Here is a 21,710-nt window from a genome sequence, read left to right on the forward strand (position 1 = left end):
CTAGAGCGCACAAAGAGGAAATAAAGGCTGCTCCTCACACTGAGGGCTAATGAGCTAAGCCCCAAACAAGAGACAGCAGGAGGAGTGAGGCAGAGAGTCACTGGAGACTGTGGGAGGCTACTCAGTCCTCCTCTGCCCCCTGCTCACTTATGGAGCAGAAAGAACATGCTGTCACTCTGCTGGTCCCTGCAGTGCCTAGCAGCTTCTCCTCAAGGGAAGAAGAAAGGTGCTAACAGGCAGGAGAGTGACAGCGTATATGTGCATGAAGGTAAAAGATCCGAAGTCCAAGCTGGGCCCCAACACCAGCTAAGCCCATAATTTCAAGCCTGCTTGTCCTCTAATCTGGGTCACTGTTTCCTAACCCACAAAACAAGGACAGCCAACCTGAGAAAAGCAGAAAGGTGAGGTCATGTATGTCCATGCTGAGCCTTTTGCTCAAGCACTGGATGCCTTTCCATGTCTGTTAGAAGGGCAGCAGCAATCCCCACTCCTCACCCTGAGAGCACCCTGAAAACAACAGACATGCTGTCATGACATGTAAACACAGGCAGAGATAGGGAGCTCATTTCCTCATTTATAGTGCAAGTCAGATCCTTAACAGGGCTTTAATACAGCTTGTTTGTGTGTTAATTACACCCCACTCCCATCTGAAACAGAGCATGAAAGAAGAGAATTAAACACTGCTAGTAAGGCGCATGCTGGAACAGCAATGATGGAGTGGTTTGCTCAGTAATAGTCCCCACTTGGCTGGTATAGATAAATCTTGCCTGAAGAAGATGGTGAGCCTTAGTAGGCTAACATTTTGCTTAAAGAGCTGTCTTTATACCCTGCAAAAGAGTTCTGCTGAAAACATTATGTATGAATGTTTGCAGAGGTTACTGCATGCCTGTCAGTCAATGATGTGCCTCTGAAAGGCACCACCTACTTACGCTGGGCACATATCACTTCATCTGGGCACATATCACTTCATTTTTAAATGGTACTTGCAGTTTTGCAGGGAAGTGTTTTTGAGGCTCCCCACACAGCAGTGCTGTTTAATCAGACAGACCAGTAGCAATATACATGTTACCACTGCATTACCACTGCTGGTTGCTGTCCCAGCCCAAGTGCAGGTGATGCTACTGTGAAACCTTCCCAGCAGGAGCAGGAGACTTCACGTTTAGTTAAAGCTTCTGGAGCAAGAAGACATAAGCCCAGATGCAGCTTTGCAAACACCCAGTCCTACCTGCAGTGGACAACCATGGGCCCAGCATCAGGTGGGTTACAGGCCTTGACCCGTCGCAGGAAAGCTAGGATCGGAGTGGGGTATTCTGGGACCCCGTGATCAGGCCAAGCCATGAACTGGAACTGTCGAAGCTCTCGCTTCTCACTGGAGCCATTCTGTTGAAGACAAAGAGTTGTTTTGCATGAGAACAGTCTCATCCTAGGCAGGAACCCATTTATGGGGTAATGAGGTACCCAGCTGTCTGGGTAACAACAGGCATGTAATGCTGTGTGCGATCATGCATGTATTGGGCTTTTGACACTGAGAATCTGAAGGCAAAATGTAGGCTTCTTGCAAAGCTTCTGTAAACACAGATGCTCTGTGGAAAGGCAGCTGATAAAGACAGCAGAGCAGCTCTGCAGGAGCAGAGCAGACTGAAGGGAAGGTGAAAGACTCCTTTCTGCACAGCATGGGGTCACTACCCATGTACTCACTGCATGTTCAGGGAAAATAGGCACTGGGCATGGGAGGGCCACAGCAGCCAGCTCCCTCCCTGCTCCTCTGCACCGCAGGGTGTCTGATCAGCGGGTGTCTGCAGAGACTGCCCTGCTCCTGTCTTGGCTTGACTGAGTGATGAACACAGCAATGCAGTAGAACTGGCTGGGTGACTGCTGGGGACAAGATGCCTTCCTGGGGTGTGAGCATGTCCCCATCACACACTGCTGTGCTCCTGGCCCAGACTCAGTCATGCACAGAGGCAGCTGGCTCTGAAGCCTGTTTGCACTGCTGTGACATGCTGCTGCTAGCATTGCCCCTGGGATTTCCAAACACTAATGAGGTACACAGCAGGCAGAAGAGAAAGCCTTGAGCACATGTCAGCACAGCCCCTCCATTTGCATTATTAGTGACAGGAGTACTGAAAATTCACTGCTTCCCATGTTGTCCCTCTAATGGGAGGACAGCTGTTACATGTTACACTCGCCAGAGGCAAGCATAGTCCTCGTTCTGGAGCCCATCACAGGGTTGGAATGTGTACAGGAGAGCATCAGGTGTCCTGGCCAAAATCTGGTGGTGGACAGATGCACAACCTGCAGCTGGTGTCCTACTGCAGCCCAGCTGTGAAAAATGGCTCATGTATGGACTAGTCATGTGCTTGGCCAAGTCAGGCACAGCCTCTGCTTGTGGGCCCTACAGCAGAGGGGTGCAGCTCTGCATTACCTGGAGCAGGAAAGCCCAGCCAGAGCCATACCTTGTACAGTGCAAAGGTGCGGACGGTGTAGGTTGCCAGCTCGACTGTGTCCAGCAGTGTCACCTGGATCATCCCATAGGTTTCTGTACCCCGGCTTGGCCAGTACTGGTCACACTTTACCTGCAGGGAGGAGAGGAGAAAGGGTCAGTGCTTGGCTGCTGGGTTTGGTGACTGGAGTACCGAAAGAGGCACAGAGCTGCTGGCCTGGCTGGGCATTTGGGGTGGTTTGCAGCCTGTATCCCCACTAGCTCCCTGCTGTCCCAGCCCAAAGTCCTTGACCCATAGCACTGAGCTAAGACAGGACAGAGCTCTGAGTCCAGCACAGTACACAACAATACAACAGGCACTACCTTTCCCCATGACATCTGTAGTCTCCAGGGTGCCCCTGCCAGCAAGGCCCCCAGCAGCAATCCATCCTGGTGAAAGATGGGACACAGCCCATGCCAGGCCTCCAGCCTGGATGCCGTGTCCACAGGGCTGACCCTACCACCCCTTCTGCATTGCCATAAGCTATAGTGCACTGAGCATCAACAAGAGACACCAACCTGCCACTCTGGTAGGTGGCACATCCCTGGAAATCTGCATTTCCCAGGTATTTCAAAAACTCTGCAGCAAGGCACAGATACTAGGTTAGACACAGTCACAATTTGTTCTCTCTCTGTGAGAAGATGCAGGCTGGGGCCAAACCATCCTTCTAGCCTGCTCCTGCCGGCAGCACTGTTCCACCATGAGAACACTCCTGCTCTCTAGAGAACCCCTGCCCTGCAGGTCCTTTATCTCTCCCTCCCAAATCTGCAGTCATAACACTTTGAGCTACTGGTCACAGCTCCTGCTGAAGCCCACTTGACAGAAAGTAAAAACCTCCCCAGGGTCCCATCCCTGCGACCCTTTCATCTCCCTGTGCATCCCTCCCTGCACACCTTCGATGCCCTCCTCCTCCTCCTCCTATTCACAGCTCAGTGTTTGCAAACTACTCCTCCAGTTTTGTTCTTCCCAGCCCTGAGCTCCCTATATAATTGGCACCCTGAGCATCCCTATTTCATCTGGCACCCAGCTCCCCCGCCCCACTGAGCTGTGGTGCCTGGCTGACAGGAGAAAGACTTCATTTCCACCCATGTGCACTGCACTGAAAATGGTTTCCCACCCTAGGAGAAAGGAGTGAATGGAAGATCATCTGTGCTTGTCAAGGAATAGTAAACTTAATTATTAGCCAAGTGTGTTTACAGGGGAGCGTGTGGGAAGGGAAACAACAGCCTTAATTAGAAATCAATGAAGTTCTGCCTTCTAATTGAAGGCACTTTGAGCAGGGTGGGGCTTGTGAAAGTGAAGAGCTCTCATCCTGCACTCTGGCTGCTGGAGTGTGGCAACCTGGGGTCAACGCGATGCATCTGCCCCTGTTTTTTTAGGATCTGCTCTCAGTAAGTGCTGCCCTGGCAGAAGTGCTTGGAGCAAGGCTGCCTGATGGGGTACTGCAGGCATCTGCACAACCAGAGCAGCTCCACTGCCTCCTGCCTGTGGTCTCCTGCTGTTCAGACTGCTGTGCTGCCTTGGATGTGTGCTCCCAGCATGGCAGGCCCTGGACAAATCTCAGAAGATTTCTCTTCCTTGCTTAGCACAGAGCAGGCTGTTATTTCGCACTGACTAGCTGCAGAGTGAACAGCTTGGAGGTCACAAACCTTATTTCACAGCTAAACTGATCTTATCCACAAGTGGGCGGCAGCTGCAGCTGCGTCTCCATCTCTGGCCACCTGAGTTTGCTTTGCCTGGCTCAGGGATAATGTGACCCTCTCTGAAGGAGGTGAGGGGGGGGGTAGAACAGCATCCTGCACATACTGAAGGAACCAGCTGCTTGCTGTATAGGCCTTGGTGTGGTTTGCAAGGATGTTCCAGTGGAGCAGCACAGCTCCCTGTGCTGGGAGAGAGCTGTCCCCTCCTGCCACACGTGCTACAGGGCCACGTGTGCTCGAGCACAAAACAAACTTCAGAGGAGTTCCCTGTGCGGGATAATAGCAGCGCCTGGGCTGGTAATTGAAAATTATTTATTCATGACCAGATAAGAGTCAGTCACATTTTCTGCCAAATTTACCCATAATGTTTATGCCCCATTTTCAAGCTCTGTAAATTTTATGCTGAAGCTGATGTACTGTGGCAGTAAAAGCAGATAAGAGATGTGTTCTTCTGGCAGTGCTTGCTACTCATTAACTTAAGAAGCACAGTAATGTCCTGAACAGTCATTTACTGCAGCTTTGCTGAGTGGTTCCTGTCCCTCCCCTTTGATGCCCTGTGCGCAAGAGCAGCCGGGCACCTCTCCTCAGCTGAGAGCTGTGCTCTGCTCCCAGTCCCACTCACAAGCTGCAGATGGCATTGCTGTCAGGAAAGGAATAGAGTAGGAGGTGGCCGCCAGGCCTTTCTTCCTCAGAGCCCTTCAGAACCATCCTCTTTGCATCTCTGCCTAGGGACACAAAGCATCAGGGGAGATCACACCGCAGGGATGGCTGCTTGGTGCTCTGGGCTGGGCCAGAACAAGCTACTGCACTGCTACTGCTCTGGGAGACCTCAACGTGCCGGGCTCTTGGGGATAGCCCAGGGTAAGAGAAATCCTGATTTAATACCTCTCTCATGCAACACCCCCCCACCAGGGACACGGCATGCTTGCAGCTTTGGGAAAGCTAATCTACAATGTGTGTTTTTGAACTGCTACCAAATGATTCTGAAACTGATTGTAAAGCTTTGAAGGCAGCTAAATTGCACAATCCAGCCATTTCTATCCTTTATGTGCCTCTCGCTTTGTGAAAACATGAAAAAGGGAGGATGATTTGGACCATCAAGCCAGCTGAAATTGCAGACCATAAAAGCTGATGCTCTTTAAAGATTTTTTTCCCCCTGCAGCTCAGGAGCCCTTTAAAGCAGTGTCACCCCTACAGGGCTGCAAAGCTGCTGCTGATCCCGGCTGGCTTATCTACAGACAGCACTGCCAACAGGGACTTGGGAAGCTCACTCAGGAAGGTGGCAGAGCCTGTTCTGAGATGGGCATCTCACCATGAGGCTCTGCTGCCCAGCCCAGGCTTTGCAGCTGGAGAGACAATCCTGTGCCTGGAATGTCTGGACTTTAAAGCAAGGTCACCTGTGGGTAAAGCCATGACACTGTGTGACTGCCTGGAGCAGTGCTGTCCCACAGCAGGCAGCAATGCCCAGGGACACAATGGGTTGCATCAGATGAGGTTTGAATGCTCTGGAGTAAACTGTAAAACAGTGACTCATGCTGAAAGCTGGGAGCAATAGGCAGTGAATGGGATCTGCCTTGGTCCCCCAAAACATGTGCTCCTGAGTGAGCTCCAGCCACCACCAAAGGGACATAAAGAAAAGCAGAGCAGGAAGAGACTGGAAGCCATCCTGCCTTGGAAGATGCTGGAGAAGCCAACAAAAAAAAACCCAGAGAAAGCAATCTCCTCAAGTCCACATTCCAGCTCCTCATCAGGGCCCTCGTGTGAGTGAGTGCCCTGAGGCACCTACAGAGTCCAGCAAACACATCCCTTGCTGTGCAGGGCTGTTTCGACTCAGGAGTGGCTGGGCTTCCCCACTGCCTCTCCTGGCAACCTGCCTGTCCTATGGTGCTTAACAAAACTGCCCATTTCTCAGTAGTGCCGGGGATGCACCAAAGAGCCAGGAGGGCATGGGCAGGCAGTGTTGGGGAGCAAATGCTGACGTCTGGGTCCAGCTGCCTGCAGCTTCTGTGAGCGCTCTGGTCACCCTTTGCCCATGACAGGGATTCACAGTGCCTGTCCTGTCACCAAGAGCCTGACCACACACATCGTGTTCGGAACAGGAACCATTACTGCAAGAGGTAATTGCCTGCCTGCAGGAGGTCATGACAATGAGTGTGCTATGGGGAGATAACACATGGCTCAACAGCACAGGCATCTCAGGCAATGACAAGTGCCTGTGGGGTCAAAGGAAACCCGTTATCTTTGTGAAACACGCACCTTGGAGTGCCTTCCATAACTAAGCAGCCTGGAAGTTAAATGAGTCAGGATTCTGGGCAGGAATTTACTTGGCAACCTAAAAGGGCTTTTCCTCGTACTTCAAATACGTGTTCCATCACTGAAATGTGGAGGTACAAAGAAGTCCCCATTTAACCCCCAGCTGCAGAGAGCAGTTGATCAGTAGCTTCTGATCTTGCTTAGCCCATGTGCCAAGTCCTGAGCTGTAGAAAGGGTCAAGTTAATTGACCTCCCTGTTTGGGATGGGGTTGGTGAGGGTGGACATCAGACAGAGCAGGCAGGGCAGTGCAGCGGGAAGCACAGTGCAAAGCTGGGTTGGTTCTCTAGAGGCAGCTCATCTCCAAGGAATACTGTTTTTCCTGCAGGCTGTAGGGCATTTGTAGAGCTGGGAAAGCCCATGAACAAAGCCTATTTTTGTATATGTAGGAAAAGCAGATCTGTTTTGCCATGGTGATCGGTTGTTCCAGCTGCTTCCTCCCAGCCAGCGTGGGTTAGGACACCCTTGTGAGCATTTCAGTGCTAAAGCTTTGAAAGGGAGGGGAGAGGATGCAGGCAAAAGTTTTAACTAAACCCAAACTTGACAGTTTCTGCTTCTCAAGAATGAGCTTATTGGGCTAAAAATAACCAGTGCTTCACAGCTTGAGTGCACAGCCCCTTCTCCTGCTGTTGGCATGGCAACACTAAAATATTCCGCCACTACAAATGCTCACCACTAAAATTTTACTTTTAGGAACAAACTGAATCACGAGAGGCTGAACGTGGCTCTTGCTTGGGCAGGCTTTGCCCGAAGGATGCATCTGAGCACAGAAGCACTTCGGTCACAGCTTATGAACTCCTGCTTCAGGGGCTAAGTAAGAACCTCAGTCAAGAGACACCACAAGCATCATCTGCAGCTGCTCCTTCCTCTCCACCTCATGCTGTCCCCACGGTTTGCAGGCAGTTTTGCATTTATTACATCAGAGTATCTAGTCTTGGCAGCATGAGCCGATCATTTATACATGACGTCACTGGAAAAGGCATAAATTAGTCTTGTTATTGCAAGACCTCATCAGCCATTTGCCTTCATCACCAGAGATGCCAGGGCCCTGTCAAGCTGCAGGATGCTGTTGATACCACCTACCCATTGCAGCTTCTCAGCTTCTGGGACTGTCAACACTCTTATCTCAGAGCTTTCCTTTCTCCCTTTGGCATGAGTGATGTGGGCAGGGAAAGGAGGCATGTGTATAGAATCACAGAATCAACTAGGTTGGAAAAGACCTTCAAGATCAAGTCCAACCTTCACCCCAGGACTGCAAAGACCACCACTAAGCTATGTCACTGAAAGCCTCATCTACACAATTTCTGAACACTTCCAAAGATGGTGATTGCACCACTTCCCTGGGCAGCCTGTTCCAATGCCTGACCACCCTTTTGGTGAAGAAACATGCATGCAACACAGGGGTTAATGAGCAGCACAGGAATAGAAGGTCATGCTACCCTTTCAGTCTGTGGGTATATGCTTACAAGGCGCTTGTTTCTGGGGTGCCTGCAGCACCACTGGACCTGCCTCTCCCTGGGTTCCCATACCTCTTTCCTGCCCACACTGCCAGCTCCAGAAAAGAGAGGAAGCACACACTGTACCCTGGACTTCTCTTCCAGCCTGGTCATCATGACTATAGTTGCTGTTCTCTGTTCCCACACCATCCTCCAGAAGTCGCTGAGGGTTTCCGGCAGAGGTCCCTGTGTAGCGATGTAGGCGTTCTGCTTCCGATAGCCATCGATGTAATTAGCATTAATGTAATCACTGCCTGGGACTCCTGTGAAAAAAGGGCAAAGTGTTACTCCAGTGGCAGCACACCACCCTGTGCCTATTGCTCTGCTGGGCCCCGCAGGCAGAAGAAGCTGTCATGTTCACAAGGCTCTTGACAAGTCTCCCGTACAGGGTGATGCCAGAATCTTGCCCAGGGATCCTGCAAAGGACAGGGATGGTGCCTGAACAAGGAAGAATCCTTTGTAACTCCCATATTAATGCAATAAGAAGGCAGCACCAAAGCAGAGAGACAGCTGCCACCCGGATACAAAGGAAAATTCACAGGCAGGAATATTAAGGAGCTCATTTGGCTCTAAGCTATTGACTGAAATAATTGTCTTAAATTCACCAGTAATTTGTTATGGTCCTACGGCACCTTTCTAAAATGAGGCTGCTTCATTAGCTTGTCTGTTAGCAGGGGATGTCAGGTAGGGATGTCCTCCCATCCCTCCTGCAGGGATGAGTACCCCAGAGGAGCCAGGGACCTTCTTCCCACCACCATGGAAACCCTCCTTAGATTGAGACTTGCCCCCCCCCCCATTTGCTGCCTGTTGGCAGAGGCTGCTCCAGCTTTCACACAGCCTCCACCACGAAGGAAAGGACTTTCTTGTAAAGGCCTTTAAAATGCAAACACACAGTTAGTAAAATAAATTCAGTAAAACAGAGAGAGGCCTGGGGCTGTGTTTCCAAAGCCTGCTCAGCATGGGCTGCCCAGGCTGCAGGGAGGGAAAGCAGCAGGAAGCTCCTATGTCTCCCAAGGAGCATGCATCTGCATTTCATTAGAGGAAGGAAATAAAGCTGGGGGTGTCCCCATGACCCTTTTGTCAAGGGGAATTTTCTACAGGTCTCAGCAGTCTCACACCCGCAGAAACAAAGTGTTTGGTGGCTCTAGGGGAGCAACACAGCAGCTGGAAAGCAGCGTTTGGCTCCCTTGGCATGGTCGGCAGGGACCCAGCAGGGTGCTTTGGGAACCGTTCCCAGGAAGACACAGACACTACTCATAGCAACTGAGTCAGGCTGGAAAACAGGGATTCCCCCATGTGCTCACCCCACAAGTGTCTAACAGAGTTTGCCCAAGATCAGGCATGCCAAGTCTTCACAGAGCTGCTGCTGCTCAACAGGCCTTGAAGCACGGGACCATTTGGACCCCCTCCTCCTCTGGAAGAGGATGAGTGGTACATTAGCATTAGAAAAGACTCATCCATCCAACAAAAAGAATGCTAAGTGAGGCAGGGCCACCTGTATACAAAGCCAGGCCCCAGTCTCTTCCCCAGGCAGGGGTACACTGAATTAGCTGCATCCTTCTCAACCCCCATGAGTGGGCTCAGCTCTGGTGTGCTCAGCTGGGTGCTGATTTATAAAACAGTGGGAAAGGGTAAGCCTGGGCTTTGGTACTTGGGCTCCAGCTCCTCTGTGTGCAAGGTGACTGCAAAGCAGGCTCTGAAAGAATGTACTGGCCCAGACTCCAGAGATGTGGGGCTGGTTCTTGGAGCCCTGGGGGTCAGTGCTATGAATACCAGGGCCTGATGTGTTTTCCATGGAGCAAAGGGATGCGTGGAGCCTGAGGTACCAGTGGAAGGGGCAACCCTCAGCCTCTGCAGTGCTGGGCACTAACTTGGGATCAAACACCAAGTCCAAGAGGCAGACACTAGCCCTGCAGTTATGTTGGGATAGAGGGTGGTAGGGCTAACAGTGCCATATACCACCATGTGCCACACTGCCAAGGAAGGCAGCTGAAGTCACACAGTGGGGCCAGCAGTGAGAAGGAAGGCTGCTGAAACAGACATCTCTGCTGGCGCCAGCGGTAGCAAGAAGCAACCACACAGGGCATGCTGCTCTAGGAACACTGGGAAAGCAAGGGAAGCTCTGCAGAGCCCTTCCTCTCTTCTGGCCAGCCAGAACACACACTGGCTCACACTGATGCTGGGTATTATTTCCTGGTGTTTGTCCCTGCTCTACTAAGAACAGGGAAAAACATGGTCCCCTGCTACAGCCAGGTTCAGCTGTTGGCTGGGGTGCCCACTCTGGAGTCACTCTTACCATCGATGGAGGTCAGGATGACACGAGAGTGGTCATAGGCGATCACATTTGCATAGCGGTTTTTCGGTTTATTCACTTCCAGGTTGGAGTTCTCCCAGGTGAACTGCTGCCCTGGATCAATGGACTGCGGAGAGAAAGAGAGGGATGGAGTCAGGAGAGATTACAGCACAGCGGGATGCTGCAGCACATGTGCATTTCGGTCAGGATATCTGCCTTTCCCTGCACACCTCTCCCCGGGCCAGATGCAGCTTCCGTGGCTGTCTCCATCAGCAGTGTCATGCCAGATCACACTGAAACCCAGTCCCTAGTGGGACCTGCCTCCTGTGACCTGCAGGCAAAGCAGCCCCTTGCTAGGGCAGCCTGCTGCAGATGAGCCTTCACCTCCACTCTTGCTGCATGCTCATCCTTTTCTCTGGATCTACTATCAGCAGAAATTTGGTCTTATGCCAGGACTCCAGAGACCTGACTGCGCAGTTCTTGACCTAGTGGTTTTATTAGCTGTTGAACTGCAGTTTCCTGAAATATAGCAAGCCCTGGGTGTCTTGTGCCCCAGGAGCTTTAGGTATTAGTGTCCTGCAAGACAGCCTATGAGCTTTTGCCAGAAAATAGTAATGAAAATTGATAGGTTACTATCCACTACTCCAGCTACTTATGCAATGTAAACGTCTCTCGTTTGAGTTAATAGAGTGACAAGGAACTATAAACCTGGAGAAGAGACGTGGTTATAAATCTTGGCCAAAGGCCTGCATGCTATGTAACTGCCTGAAAAGCACATTCTGGTCCCACTTGTATCCTGGCCTTGCATACCCAGTGCTTCTCCCACAAGCCATGTGCTGCTGCACGGCTCCTCCATGGCCAGGCAGCCCCTTCCCAAAGGGACAAAGCCCCTTCTTTGTCCATGCACAAAACAAGGTGAAAAAGGACCAGCCCCAAAGCTGAGATGGGATGGCCTCTTTGTCAGAGAGAGACATATGAGGCACCAAGATAAGAGCTGCCTCGTGCAGGGACTTGCTCTGCACATGCAGCTCTCGGCAAGCCCACGGCAGGGAGCTACAGCAGAAATCAGTCACCTCATGAACCCCCTCCCCCTGAAATCACCAACACAGCCAAAGCCTTCTTAAAATCATGCTCCAGCTCCAGGTCCCTGAAGCTTTGCTGGCCCACAGGCAAAAACTATTGAGCACAGACCAGGGGAAGCAGCACGTGTTATTCTCTCTGCAGGCATCTGTGTTCATTGCTTGGCAGACAGCCATTTCAGGAGGTTTCTCAGGCAGTAAAACACCCGTGAGTCTGTCAGCTCTGGATCAGCTATGAAATGGGAAGTGCAGCTCCCTGACTGGGCTGACCTGGATGGCCCTCACAGTCCCCTCTGCTCAGGCCCAACAACCACTCTCTGTGTTCAGAGTGACACCCATCGCTGTCCCCTGCTCTGGCACTTCCCAAGCAGCCAGTGCAGTGGGTGCAGGTACCTAGCTTGGGTATGGAGCACAGGCACTGCCTGCACGGCTGCAGCAACCCTGAAGGCCCTGTGGCACATGCAGGACACAGGCCACCGCAGTCCTCGTATGTGTCCCACACTGCCAGCCCTCCCCAAGGCAGCAGGCTGTCCACAGGCAGTGCGGCCAGTGCTGACGAAAACATGCAGGAGAATGTGACATCACAGCGATGCTAATAGGTAGTTTGGGAAATATAGGATGTAAACAGACATTTCCTACAGAAAACCTGTAATTTTCTATTATCAGCATAATAAGCAGGCAGCAGCAGCGCTCGGAGGCACTGCAGTAGGGATGGTGGGAGTGGAAATCTCAAGCACTGCTTCTGGCAGGAAACTCACTAGCCTGGCTGCCATAGCCCCTGCAAATTCCTCTTCTCAGGCACAGAGACATCCCAGCACAGCTCAGGGCTCTCTTAATTTCATTCAGGCACCTGTAATTTGTTTTCAGGATAGACTGCTCACTGAATCAGCTCTTTGGACGCTCTCCTCCCTTGGCTGTGTGGAAGGGATGACTGCTGCCCACCTAATGGGGCTGAACTGGAAAAGGGCAATAGAAATGATCAGAGGCATGAAAAATAGAAACAAAATGTGTAAACACTTTTCTGTTTGGAGAAGAGATGAGTGGGAGGGGTTTTGATACCAGTCTATTCAATTCATAGCACATTAAAGGAGAAGCACAAGGAGACAAACCAAGGAGGAAAATTCACCAATGCCTGTCAAAGACACAAATAACACTTCTTTTAGGAAAAGGTGGCCTTAGTCTGCACAGACAACCCATGCAGAGAGCTGGCTAGCTGGTGGTGGAGCTGAGACCAGCCCCAAGGCTATCAGTCAGCATTTTCTTGCTGCTGAAGAGGAACACAAGAAAGCACCAGCACTGCTTCCACCCTGTGAACACTCAGCATCAGACACAGGTGGGTGCTGGAGTGAGTCCTCCCTTTGCAGCAGAGGCAGGGAGAGCTCAGTGCAGTTCTTTGTGCTCCATCTATGCTGCAAATCACTGCCAAAAGGCTGCAGGGCTGCCCAAGCTGTGGAGTGCACTATGCTTCGCACAGCAAGTCTGTGTCCTGCCACAGTGGTGGAGTTATTTCCTGGGGGAGACAAGGCTGCCAAGAGCCCCCAAAACCAAGGAGGAGCATCAAGGTGTTGCTATTAAGGTTAATTGCTTTGATGTGCAACTAGGATGTGCAGAAATGGTCTAATCAGGGGCAGCCTCTTAAGAGGGCAAACAGGTGAGAAAGTCAGAAGTAATACAGCACCTGAGTGCAAAGAGGCTGTAATTAAATACTCCTGCAAATTAGTGACTCATTTAGAAGTAAAATGACTTAATTTAAACTCTGGTGATGAATTAATGTACACCTGTTCCCCCCTTTAAGGCAAACAAATGAGTAAACAAACGGAAGGATGATGGGCTGCTTGGAGAGCAGTTGAAACCCTTACATGGAGTGGTGGCTGGCAAAGCTCACCCCATCTCTGCACCATGCTCTGCAGCCCCTGACTACAGCAGCACTGCCTCATCTTCCCACCTCACTCCACAATTGCGGGGGACTGGGAATCTGCTCTCATTCCTTTCTGGGGCTCCTGGGAATTTCTGCTTCATCCACAAACTTGATCAAAGTAACACTTTCAACTTATTTTTCCTAGAAAGCAGAAGGGCTGGGAAATTGGAAGGAAATGAGCTAGGAAAAAAATTAAAAGCACCACGACTTTTAGTTTTGCTTTGCTTTAACGTGACAGGGGAGATGTTGTTAAGACGGCAAGTGCAAATTAAGAAAAAGCTCAATTAGTAAAGCTCCTCCTTCCCAGCATGGAAGTGCAAGGAGCAGCCTCTCCAAAGCAGCAGTAGGGATCCTTACTGCTATTGCCATCAACATAAAGACAGAACCAGGCTATTGAAACAGGACTGGAAAAAGGTTCTTTCCTTGACAGACTTGAGAACACTTTATAAATGCCTTGCAAACATCTCTGGATGTCAGTTTATCTCTCAGATACAGTCCACCTTGGGTTTGCAGCTCCAGAATCCCCCTGCAAGCAGAGTCCCTACAGCTGCCTGTGCTGTGGGCAGGCAGGGGCAGACCAGGCATGCAGGGTTCTGGGGCAGCTTAGCTGGCCCTGGCTGCAGCAGCCAAGGAGCTGGGTAGCCTTGGCCCTGTACTGCTCAGCAGCTCAGTCAGCTGTACAAGGGCATGGGGAGGGAAAGGTGCGCGGGCTGAAAGTGCTTCCCGGCCTCCTGTGAAATCAACCACATTAGCACAAGCATTGACCACTGTCAATCTGTGCTGCGTCTCAAATGAGGACATAATGCGCTCCTGAATCAATCGCTGGCAGCGCTTCAACCTTATTATTCTTATTACTGGAACGTGAGTGCTTTGAGCCTGCCAGGCAGCTTCCTGACTAGTCCATTAAACCCACAACCTGCACTCCCTGGGTGCTATCTGGACCCTGGGTCCAGCACCTCCTGGGCTCACCAGCTCCAGGGACCCAGACACCTCTCTCACTTCCTAAGCTGTCCTGCCAGGGCTGCAGGCATGGGAGATGCAATATCCTCAGTGGCTTTAAGGGAAATGCAAGAGAACATGGGGTTTGGGCAGACCAGCAGTGCTTCCATACAAACCTGAGGGGAAGCAGCTGCAGCCCCCCACTGCACTGGGAAGCAGGATCACAGACAAATCTCATGCACAACCTAAAGATTATCAAGGACAAATGTGCTGGCCAGTGGCATGCTGGCTGATTTTCATCACGTCCAGCCTGTTCTGTTCCCAGGGGCTGACCACTGGAGGGACATCCCAAAGGGACTGGGCATGAGGGGCAGTGGCCTTAAGTTGTAGTTTGACTTAAGGAAAAAAAGTTCCCCTGGGAAGGTGAAATGAAGCAGGATCTAAGTCAGAAGTAGCGGCAACCACAAGGGAGCAGGAACCAGCCCTGATTGGCGTCAGTCTGTCCTGTGTCTGTTAATAGCAACAAAGTGGACAACAGCGCTCGGCTTGCTGGACCCCACAGTGAAAGTGCCGGATGTGATGTGTGTGTGTACACTTGTTTGTATCACCGAGGGAACCCCTTATTCCAGGGCAGGATCCCGCCCCACGTCCACAGGCTGCAGCATGGGAAGGTGGCCTACAGGAGGAGCTCCAACACAGCTGCAGCGCCCACCACAGCCCGCAGATAAATAATTGAGGGGCTCAGCCTCCCTTCTACTTACTTAATTCCATTAATCCCGCACTGTAAATTCACCGGAGCTCTCGCTGTACACTAAAAATGAAATACTCTCCCGGTGTGGCCGGGCCAGGAGCTGCTGCCAGATCCTGCCCTGCTGCATGCCCAGGGGAGTGTGATGGGGCTGTGCTGTGCTCCATGCCACAGCAGCCAAGCAGCAGCTCACTGTGCCTGCAGCCGGCTCAGCTCCCAGCACCTGCAGTTCAGCCTCTCCTGTCGCACCAGAGGTACCAGCAGGTCCAGCTGGGATTGCTCCCTGGCTGCTCTTGCTGCAGCCGGTGCACAGCTTGCTCTGCGCTGGCTTTGTTACAGGGGCCACTGGGTCACACAAGCTGGCAAACTGGTGTGAGCGGTATTATTTGTTCCTTGACCTGCGAGAATAGAGGCCAGACAGCTCCAAGAAATCTCTGGCACCCTCCCTGCTCCCTTCCCAGGCACGAGGGAGGTGTTGACAGGTCTTGTTTTGTGTCACCTGTGTCTAGGCTACCCTGCTATCCCTTGCACAACCAAGGCAAGCACCAGATTGATGGCTTCAGGCCAGCTGGCCTCAGTGGTTGAAAGTGCTGATAAATATTAGCTCACTGCCTGGGGTGCCACGGGCTCCTGGAACGTGAGCTTCTACAAACAACCCTGCACCCTATGGAGATGTTAGGCTGCCAGGCTGCTCTGCAAAAACACTTAAAATACAACTATTCCGAAGGACAATTAGACAGCAAATGGGCCTTGGGGGTTCACCTGTGATGCCTTTGTTCTCTGGCTCTCCCTGCTCAGCTCTGCTATGCTGTCTGGTAGCACTATCAGGCTGTGGGGAAACAGGGTCAGGGCCTCCAAAGTGCTTTCAAAGTGCTGGGTCACCACTCAGCTCTGTGTAGGTCTGGGGCTCACACAGTCTGAGTGCTGGGACTGTATCATCACCGGCTGCAATTGCACAGAATTCGTCACATTGTGGTTCCCTGCCTCCTGGGATCCCGCTGGGGCTGCACAGCCTGCTCCCCACCCACCTCTGCTATTTCCACATCCACTGCAGATTCCCTTACACAGCAAGGCAAGCCATGCCCATCCTGCCCTCCAGCCTTCCCAGGGCAGGCTCCAAAGGGAGCTGTCGCCCTGCCAAGCCTGTGTGTGCACGCAGGGGCCAGGATGGGAGCAGACCCATCACTGCAGCAATCATGCACAGGCAGGTGCTGCTCTCTGCAAACTCAGTCCAGGATTGCCACTGGCATTCCAAATGGGAAATGACTGTACCGATCCCCACATGCCAAACAGGGGCAACCCCTTCTGCTTTGGGGTCCATCCTACTGTCAAACACTTTATGAGCCTGTCATGTTCAGTAAATTCTATCTGATGAGGAATAAAACACAACAGAATCCAGTGGAAAAAATTACACGCAACAGTCAGCTACTTAATAGCTGCTTCAAGATGAAAAGTACAACTGATTGGTGCTCTCAACCAGCCATGATATTCTAAAGAAGGAGAAATGAGAAGAGAGAGGCTCACGAAAACAGCTACGAGACTTTACTTAATGCTCATTTTTTCCAAAACAGTTCCCACAGCTCAGTATTATGCTGCAGGCTCCAACCAGCACAGGCCTAGTGTGAGGGAGGGCACAGACACGAGGTCCTGCTGAATCCCTACCATGCAGTCTGTAGCACTGTGGACAGCCCTGCTTAATATTTCAGCTGGACTTGGAACAAAAAGCCCAAGGCGGGCAGATATGACTGTGTACTTTGGCACCACTGGTAGGACACACATGAACACACAGGTAACTGCAAGGAAAGCATGATATTCCTCTAAACATTTCTCAAGTTGCAATATAATGCTGTAGTTGCTGAAAGCTCAGCTCCCCTCTGGTCTAGAGAGCAGTATACAGAAGGATGGCAAAGCCCTCCACTTGGCATCCTGAAGCAAAGAGGGGTTCCGAGCCTTCTCAGATACATGCAGCATGCCCTTTGAACTAGCTGGAATTCATCCCTCACCTTCTCTCCCTTTCCTGGCATATATAATCCTGCCTCATGGGCAAATGTTCTGATCTCGTCTCATAAATCAGTGTAGGCATGCTGCAGAAAGGGGAGGCCACAGGCACAGGCAGATAACAATTCAAACATAAGCGATAACACATGCAAAAGACACTTCCAAATTTATTCCCTCTTCAGTACTAGTGGGGGTTTATTTACAAGTACCCTGCAGCTCAAGAGGGTCCTGCATGTAAGCACAGAAAAACATAATCCTGCCATTGCTGCAGAGCAATTTTCTCTGACTTCACATGTTTTCAACCTAATCATCCTGCCCAGAGAGTGGTGAGAAAGGAAAGGCAGCCCTGTGCAGGTCAGTCCCTTCTCCTCCACGTGTGCACCCCCTTGCCAAGCTGTTCTCTGGGCAGGACATGAGAGTCCTCTGGGCTGGGAGAGGTACAGCGCAGGTTCACCAAACACCCAGCATGTGCCTCTCTGTGTGAGCAAAGGCAGCACTAGTGGCAGGTGAGGACAGTACCTATTCAGGGACTCCAGCAGATATGGAGAAGGGCAGGAAGGTGACTCAGCAGCACAGGGGATTTTGCAGCTCAGGACTGCAAGGCACAGGCAGAGAGAGCTTCATGCAGGGAGGGGTACTGGGACTGCTCCAGGGCAGTGGGACATGAGCACAGTTTCTGGTAGCAGAGATGCTGAATGGCACAGGCAATGTCAGCACAGTCCAGCAGTGTGCCAGGAGAGATTACATGGGGAAAGCAGTAATGAAAACCTGAATGTGTTTGTTGGCAGCGGAGGATGGCACAGAAAACAAAGCTTTGATTGCAGATGGAAATGAAGGGGTACAGGATGCTGTGGACTGATAGACCTACATGGAGGCCAGCTCTCACGGAGCAAAAAGCTTTGAGACTTCTCAGATACATGTAGCATATCCTTTGAACTAGGTAGAATTAATCTCTTACCTTCTCTCCCTTTCCTGGCATATATAAAACCCATGGCAGGGGGGTTGGAATTAGATGACCTTAAGGTCCTTTCCAACCTAACTACTCTATAATTCTATAATAACCCTATATGCCAGTAAATACAGGCATATTTCCAAGTGACAGCCCAAGTAGGTAGACTTGAGCTTTCATTCACTCCTAAGACTGTAACCATGGTGGGAGTGTGGTGGGTTGCTGTGCATTCAGGTGCAAGGCCTTTTCCCTGTACAAGCAATGCTTTAAGTGCTCAAGGCGAGTTCCCACCACTCTGGGGCTGGCAGGAGATGCTGGCAGGCTCCCAGGACTGGCTTAGGGCCTGCTCAGGCGATGCTGGTGCAGAGGAGGCACAGATCAGCTTTCAAGCCCTCTCTGCTGGGGGTCCTGGCCGGCATCACTCTGCCCCCACTGCCTGGCACACTCTTATGCTCACCTCATATTCCTGGGAGAACTTCAGCCCGTCGTTGGCTTTCAGCCTGTCGATGTTGTCAGCGAGGTCCGTCACAGGGATTGGGGGGTGGTCACGCATGCCTGCAAGAGACACAAGGAGGAAGGAGGAAGAGGAAAATGGTTATGGCTCTGCATGGCCGAGGGATCCTTGACAACAGCATGTGCACAGCATACCCAAAAGGTGGGTGCAAGGCGGACATGTGTGACTATGTTGAAGCGTTGGGTGGGATGGATGTGAAGTCGGCGAGATCACGCAGCATGCTGCACGCACTCTCAGAGCACACGGTTCAGTGAAAAACAACAGAAAAGTGATGTGCAGAATGTGCATGACTGGGTGAGCATGCTCGGATAGTATAGCCACCGGGCACACAGAGCAGGCCACGCAGCAGCAGGGGCTTAGGCAAGCCCCTGGCAGGAACGGGCTCCCACATGGGCTGAAGTTGAACACACTGATTCTCTGGTGCTCTCACCACCAAGGGCTGAGGCTGATCCTCCCTAACAACAGTATCAGCCAAGAAGAAACTCGCCCAGACCTGCACCAAGGGAAACCTCCATGGTGTAGGTACACAGCTTTTTGGGTAGGTAGATCCTACCTCAGCCCCTGGGACCTAGAGAAAAATGGGAAGAGCCCCATGGAGGAATGGCTGCTCCCCTGGTCAGAGACTGCATAAATCTGCAAGACCTGAGGAGCAGCTCTTCGTGAGGAGCAGCTCTTCGTGAGGAGCAGCCCGCATTCACATAACTCAGTGCTTTTCAGTGGTGCTCCAGAGGCAAAGCCAGCTCCAGGGCCCAAAATCCCGCTTCACTGAGCTGTCTTGTGCAAGGCACCATGTGCTCTAGAGCAGCTTCTTGAAGGGTGCTGCAAGCTCAGATGCAGCTCAAGCCATGGCAGAAGTCTTGTCCTGTCTAAAGCAGGGATGCACAGTATGGCTCATCCTGGGCACAGCCCAAGCCCTGATCAGGGGAGAGGCCTAGAGGAGGGGATCCCACAAGTCCTGAATAGGGAACAGGTACTGTGAGGGTGTGCATGTGGGACTGGGGGGAGTCATCCTGGAGCCCTGGGATTCAGGGCTCAACCACTGCAGCCTTTGTCTGAAGCTGAGATGTGAACTGGCAGCAATGTGGCTGTGAAACACCTCATCCAAAGCCTGGCTCATCCAACCCCCAAGGATCGTGACTCCACCAGCTTCTCTGTGGGTTTCCCAGAAAGCCCACATGGGTAATAATGATTATTAATAGGCTGAAGCTGTTGATTCATACCCAGGGAGACAAACTGGAGCATGGCCAGTTGCTAAGGAGCCATAACATTGCCACAGATGGCAGTGATGGGCTGCTGAGGTGACGAAGCAGTCCCCAGGCTGGGTACGTGCATTTCACAGAGTGGTGACAAGTCACTAGGTGATAACGTGGAAGTGTTACACCACAGCCACTGCACAGCAGGACTCTTCACACCTCTGCCAAAAATGTCTGAAGTCACTGCATATAGGTAAGACCTGATCCAACACAGCTCATCCCTCCATCACTTTACAGTGCAGAGCTATCCATGGATGAGACATGGGCAGAGAGAGAAGGAAATATCCCTCTTCTGCCTTGTGAAAAGGTCCTCCTGCAAATGGTCCTCTGTTTGCCACTTCACCCATCAGGATCCCCAACGTGGTTGAGCAGGCACACAAAGATGATTCTCTGATTTCTGCACAGTATGCTCATTGGTGCCAGAGCTCTAGAGGCTGTAGCTCAGAAGCAGCCTGTGCAGTGTAGAGCTGTTACTGACGAGCCATTGAATAAGAACAGTGTGGGACCAAGACAGAAGTGTGGGGTTGGATGAAGAAAGGGACTGGAACATAGCCACAGTATGGGCTTATCCCTGTGTGGTTATGTATGAAGTGTAGCAGAGCCATGGACCATAGCAGAGCTGCAAACACTCATCTCTGCTGAGAAGTACAAGGGGGGCTCACCAAACTTCAGTTTTGCTGGCCAAAGGAGTGTTGCAACAAAGCAATGCTGCAAGAGCAGATGGTAAGAAAGAGGTGGTTGGTATCCTGTTACGATGAACCTGAAACAATTGCCACTGACAGTGTAGGGCAAGACAGATTTGTACACACTACCAAGACTTATACATGCTCTTCCAATGACTAGCAAAATGTCCACCAGGCTAGCAGGGCTCAAAGGTCTCACAATGCCTGTAGGGCTGCAGGCTGCAAAGCCCTTGCCTTTGATCCTGAAGGAAGCATCTATCCTACATATTTATTCCATTCCCGTGTGCATAGACAGATGCCTTGTACATCAAGCAGAAGGGAGGACACACCTTTATGGTTGGCTGAGAGTCAACCTGAAGCTCACAAGATGAGATAAAGGGGCAGTTGCACCCACAGACTGATATTACTCCATCCAACCTGCTAGAGCAGTCCCTCTGCTCTGTGCCTGGGACTCTGGTGCCAACACTGCCAAGCAGGCCAACTGCATGACAGTTCAGAGAAGACTGGCATCCTTTGGCATCTGTTCTGTCCAACTCTATTGCACAGGTGACCCAGCCTAGGGAAGGCAGGTTGCCTGAGGTAGGAGGAGAGTGTGTTCAACCACTGGGCTGCAGAGAACCCTTCAATTTGTCGGTGAGGGGTTTTCAGCTGGCCACCCCATCCAGAATGGCTGAGGTTATCTGTCCCCATGTAGGGCCAGCTGCAGCCCTGGGGTTACAGCAGAGCCTGGCATGGCACTGCGAGGGGGCAGGAGGCTTGGTAGCAGACAAACGGCTACCACAGGAGCATCCCAGCAGCCCAGCACCCGGGGCCTTCCTTCTGCACTGTGCTATGGTGAGCTGCTGTAGTGCCGTGCAAACAGTACCCGAGCTTGGCCCTGCACATCATGTCAAAAAGTGAAATCACTGCCATTCTGCAGTCTGCTGTGAGTGAGGGTGACCTTCATGACATTGAAACAAAAATTACAGAGACGAGAGAGAAAGGGAAAGAAAAAGCAAAAGGTGTCAAAAGATAAATACAGGAGTTAAAACTAACTTGAGACATTCGGGCAACTGGGGACACTGGCACCTGCAAAGAAAAGAAATGGGGCAAGAACAGAAATCCTGTTAGCCTTTAGTTATCATTGCAGAGGTTCAGAAATGGAAAGACCAAGAGATGAGGATGCAAAGGAAAGCACCATCTACCACAGTGCCAGGAGCCTCCCTCCTGCACAGGACTGATTGCCTGGCCCTGGGGCTGCTGTGCAGCTGGCCATTACATACAAGGCTTTTGATTCTGGTCAGAGACACCCTCTGATGCTGACAAACACATGGAGCTGGAGATACTCACAGGGGAGTGAGAACAGAGGT

The 21,710-nt window shown here is 51.5% G+C and overlaps 1 protein-coding gene across 3 annotated transcripts in view; it reads right to left on the reverse strand.

Annotated features, from left to right (window-relative positions):
* The window catches only part of PTPRF (protein tyrosine phosphatase receptor type F), a 390,245-nt gene that overhangs the window by 8,829 nt on the left and 359,706 nt on the right, over nt 1-21,710 (reverse strand). For all 3 annotated transcript variants that reach the window (XM_034063545.1, XM_034063546.1, XM_034063544.1), the window contains 5 exons: nt 18,369-18,466; nt 10,284-10,407; nt 8,075-8,250; nt 2,454-2,573; nt 1,226-1,380 (listed from right to left, as the gene is read on the reverse strand). In XM_034063545.1, the coding sequence (XP_033919436.1) occupies nt 1,226-1,380; nt 2,454-2,573; nt 8,075-8,250; nt 10,284-10,407; nt 18,369-18,466 (673 nt within the window). The remainder of the gene's footprint in view (nt 1-1,225; nt 1,381-2,453; nt 2,574-8,074; nt 8,251-10,283; nt 10,408-18,368; nt 18,467-21,710) is intronic.

The sequence above is a fragment of the Melopsittacus undulatus genome, chromosome 6 (assembly GCF_012275295.1).
Source record: "Melopsittacus undulatus isolate bMelUnd1 chromosome 6, bMelUnd1.mat.Z, whole genome shotgun sequence".
In the NCBI taxonomy this organism is placed as follows: Eukaryota; Metazoa; Chordata; class Aves; order Psittaciformes; family Psittaculidae; genus Melopsittacus; species Melopsittacus undulatus.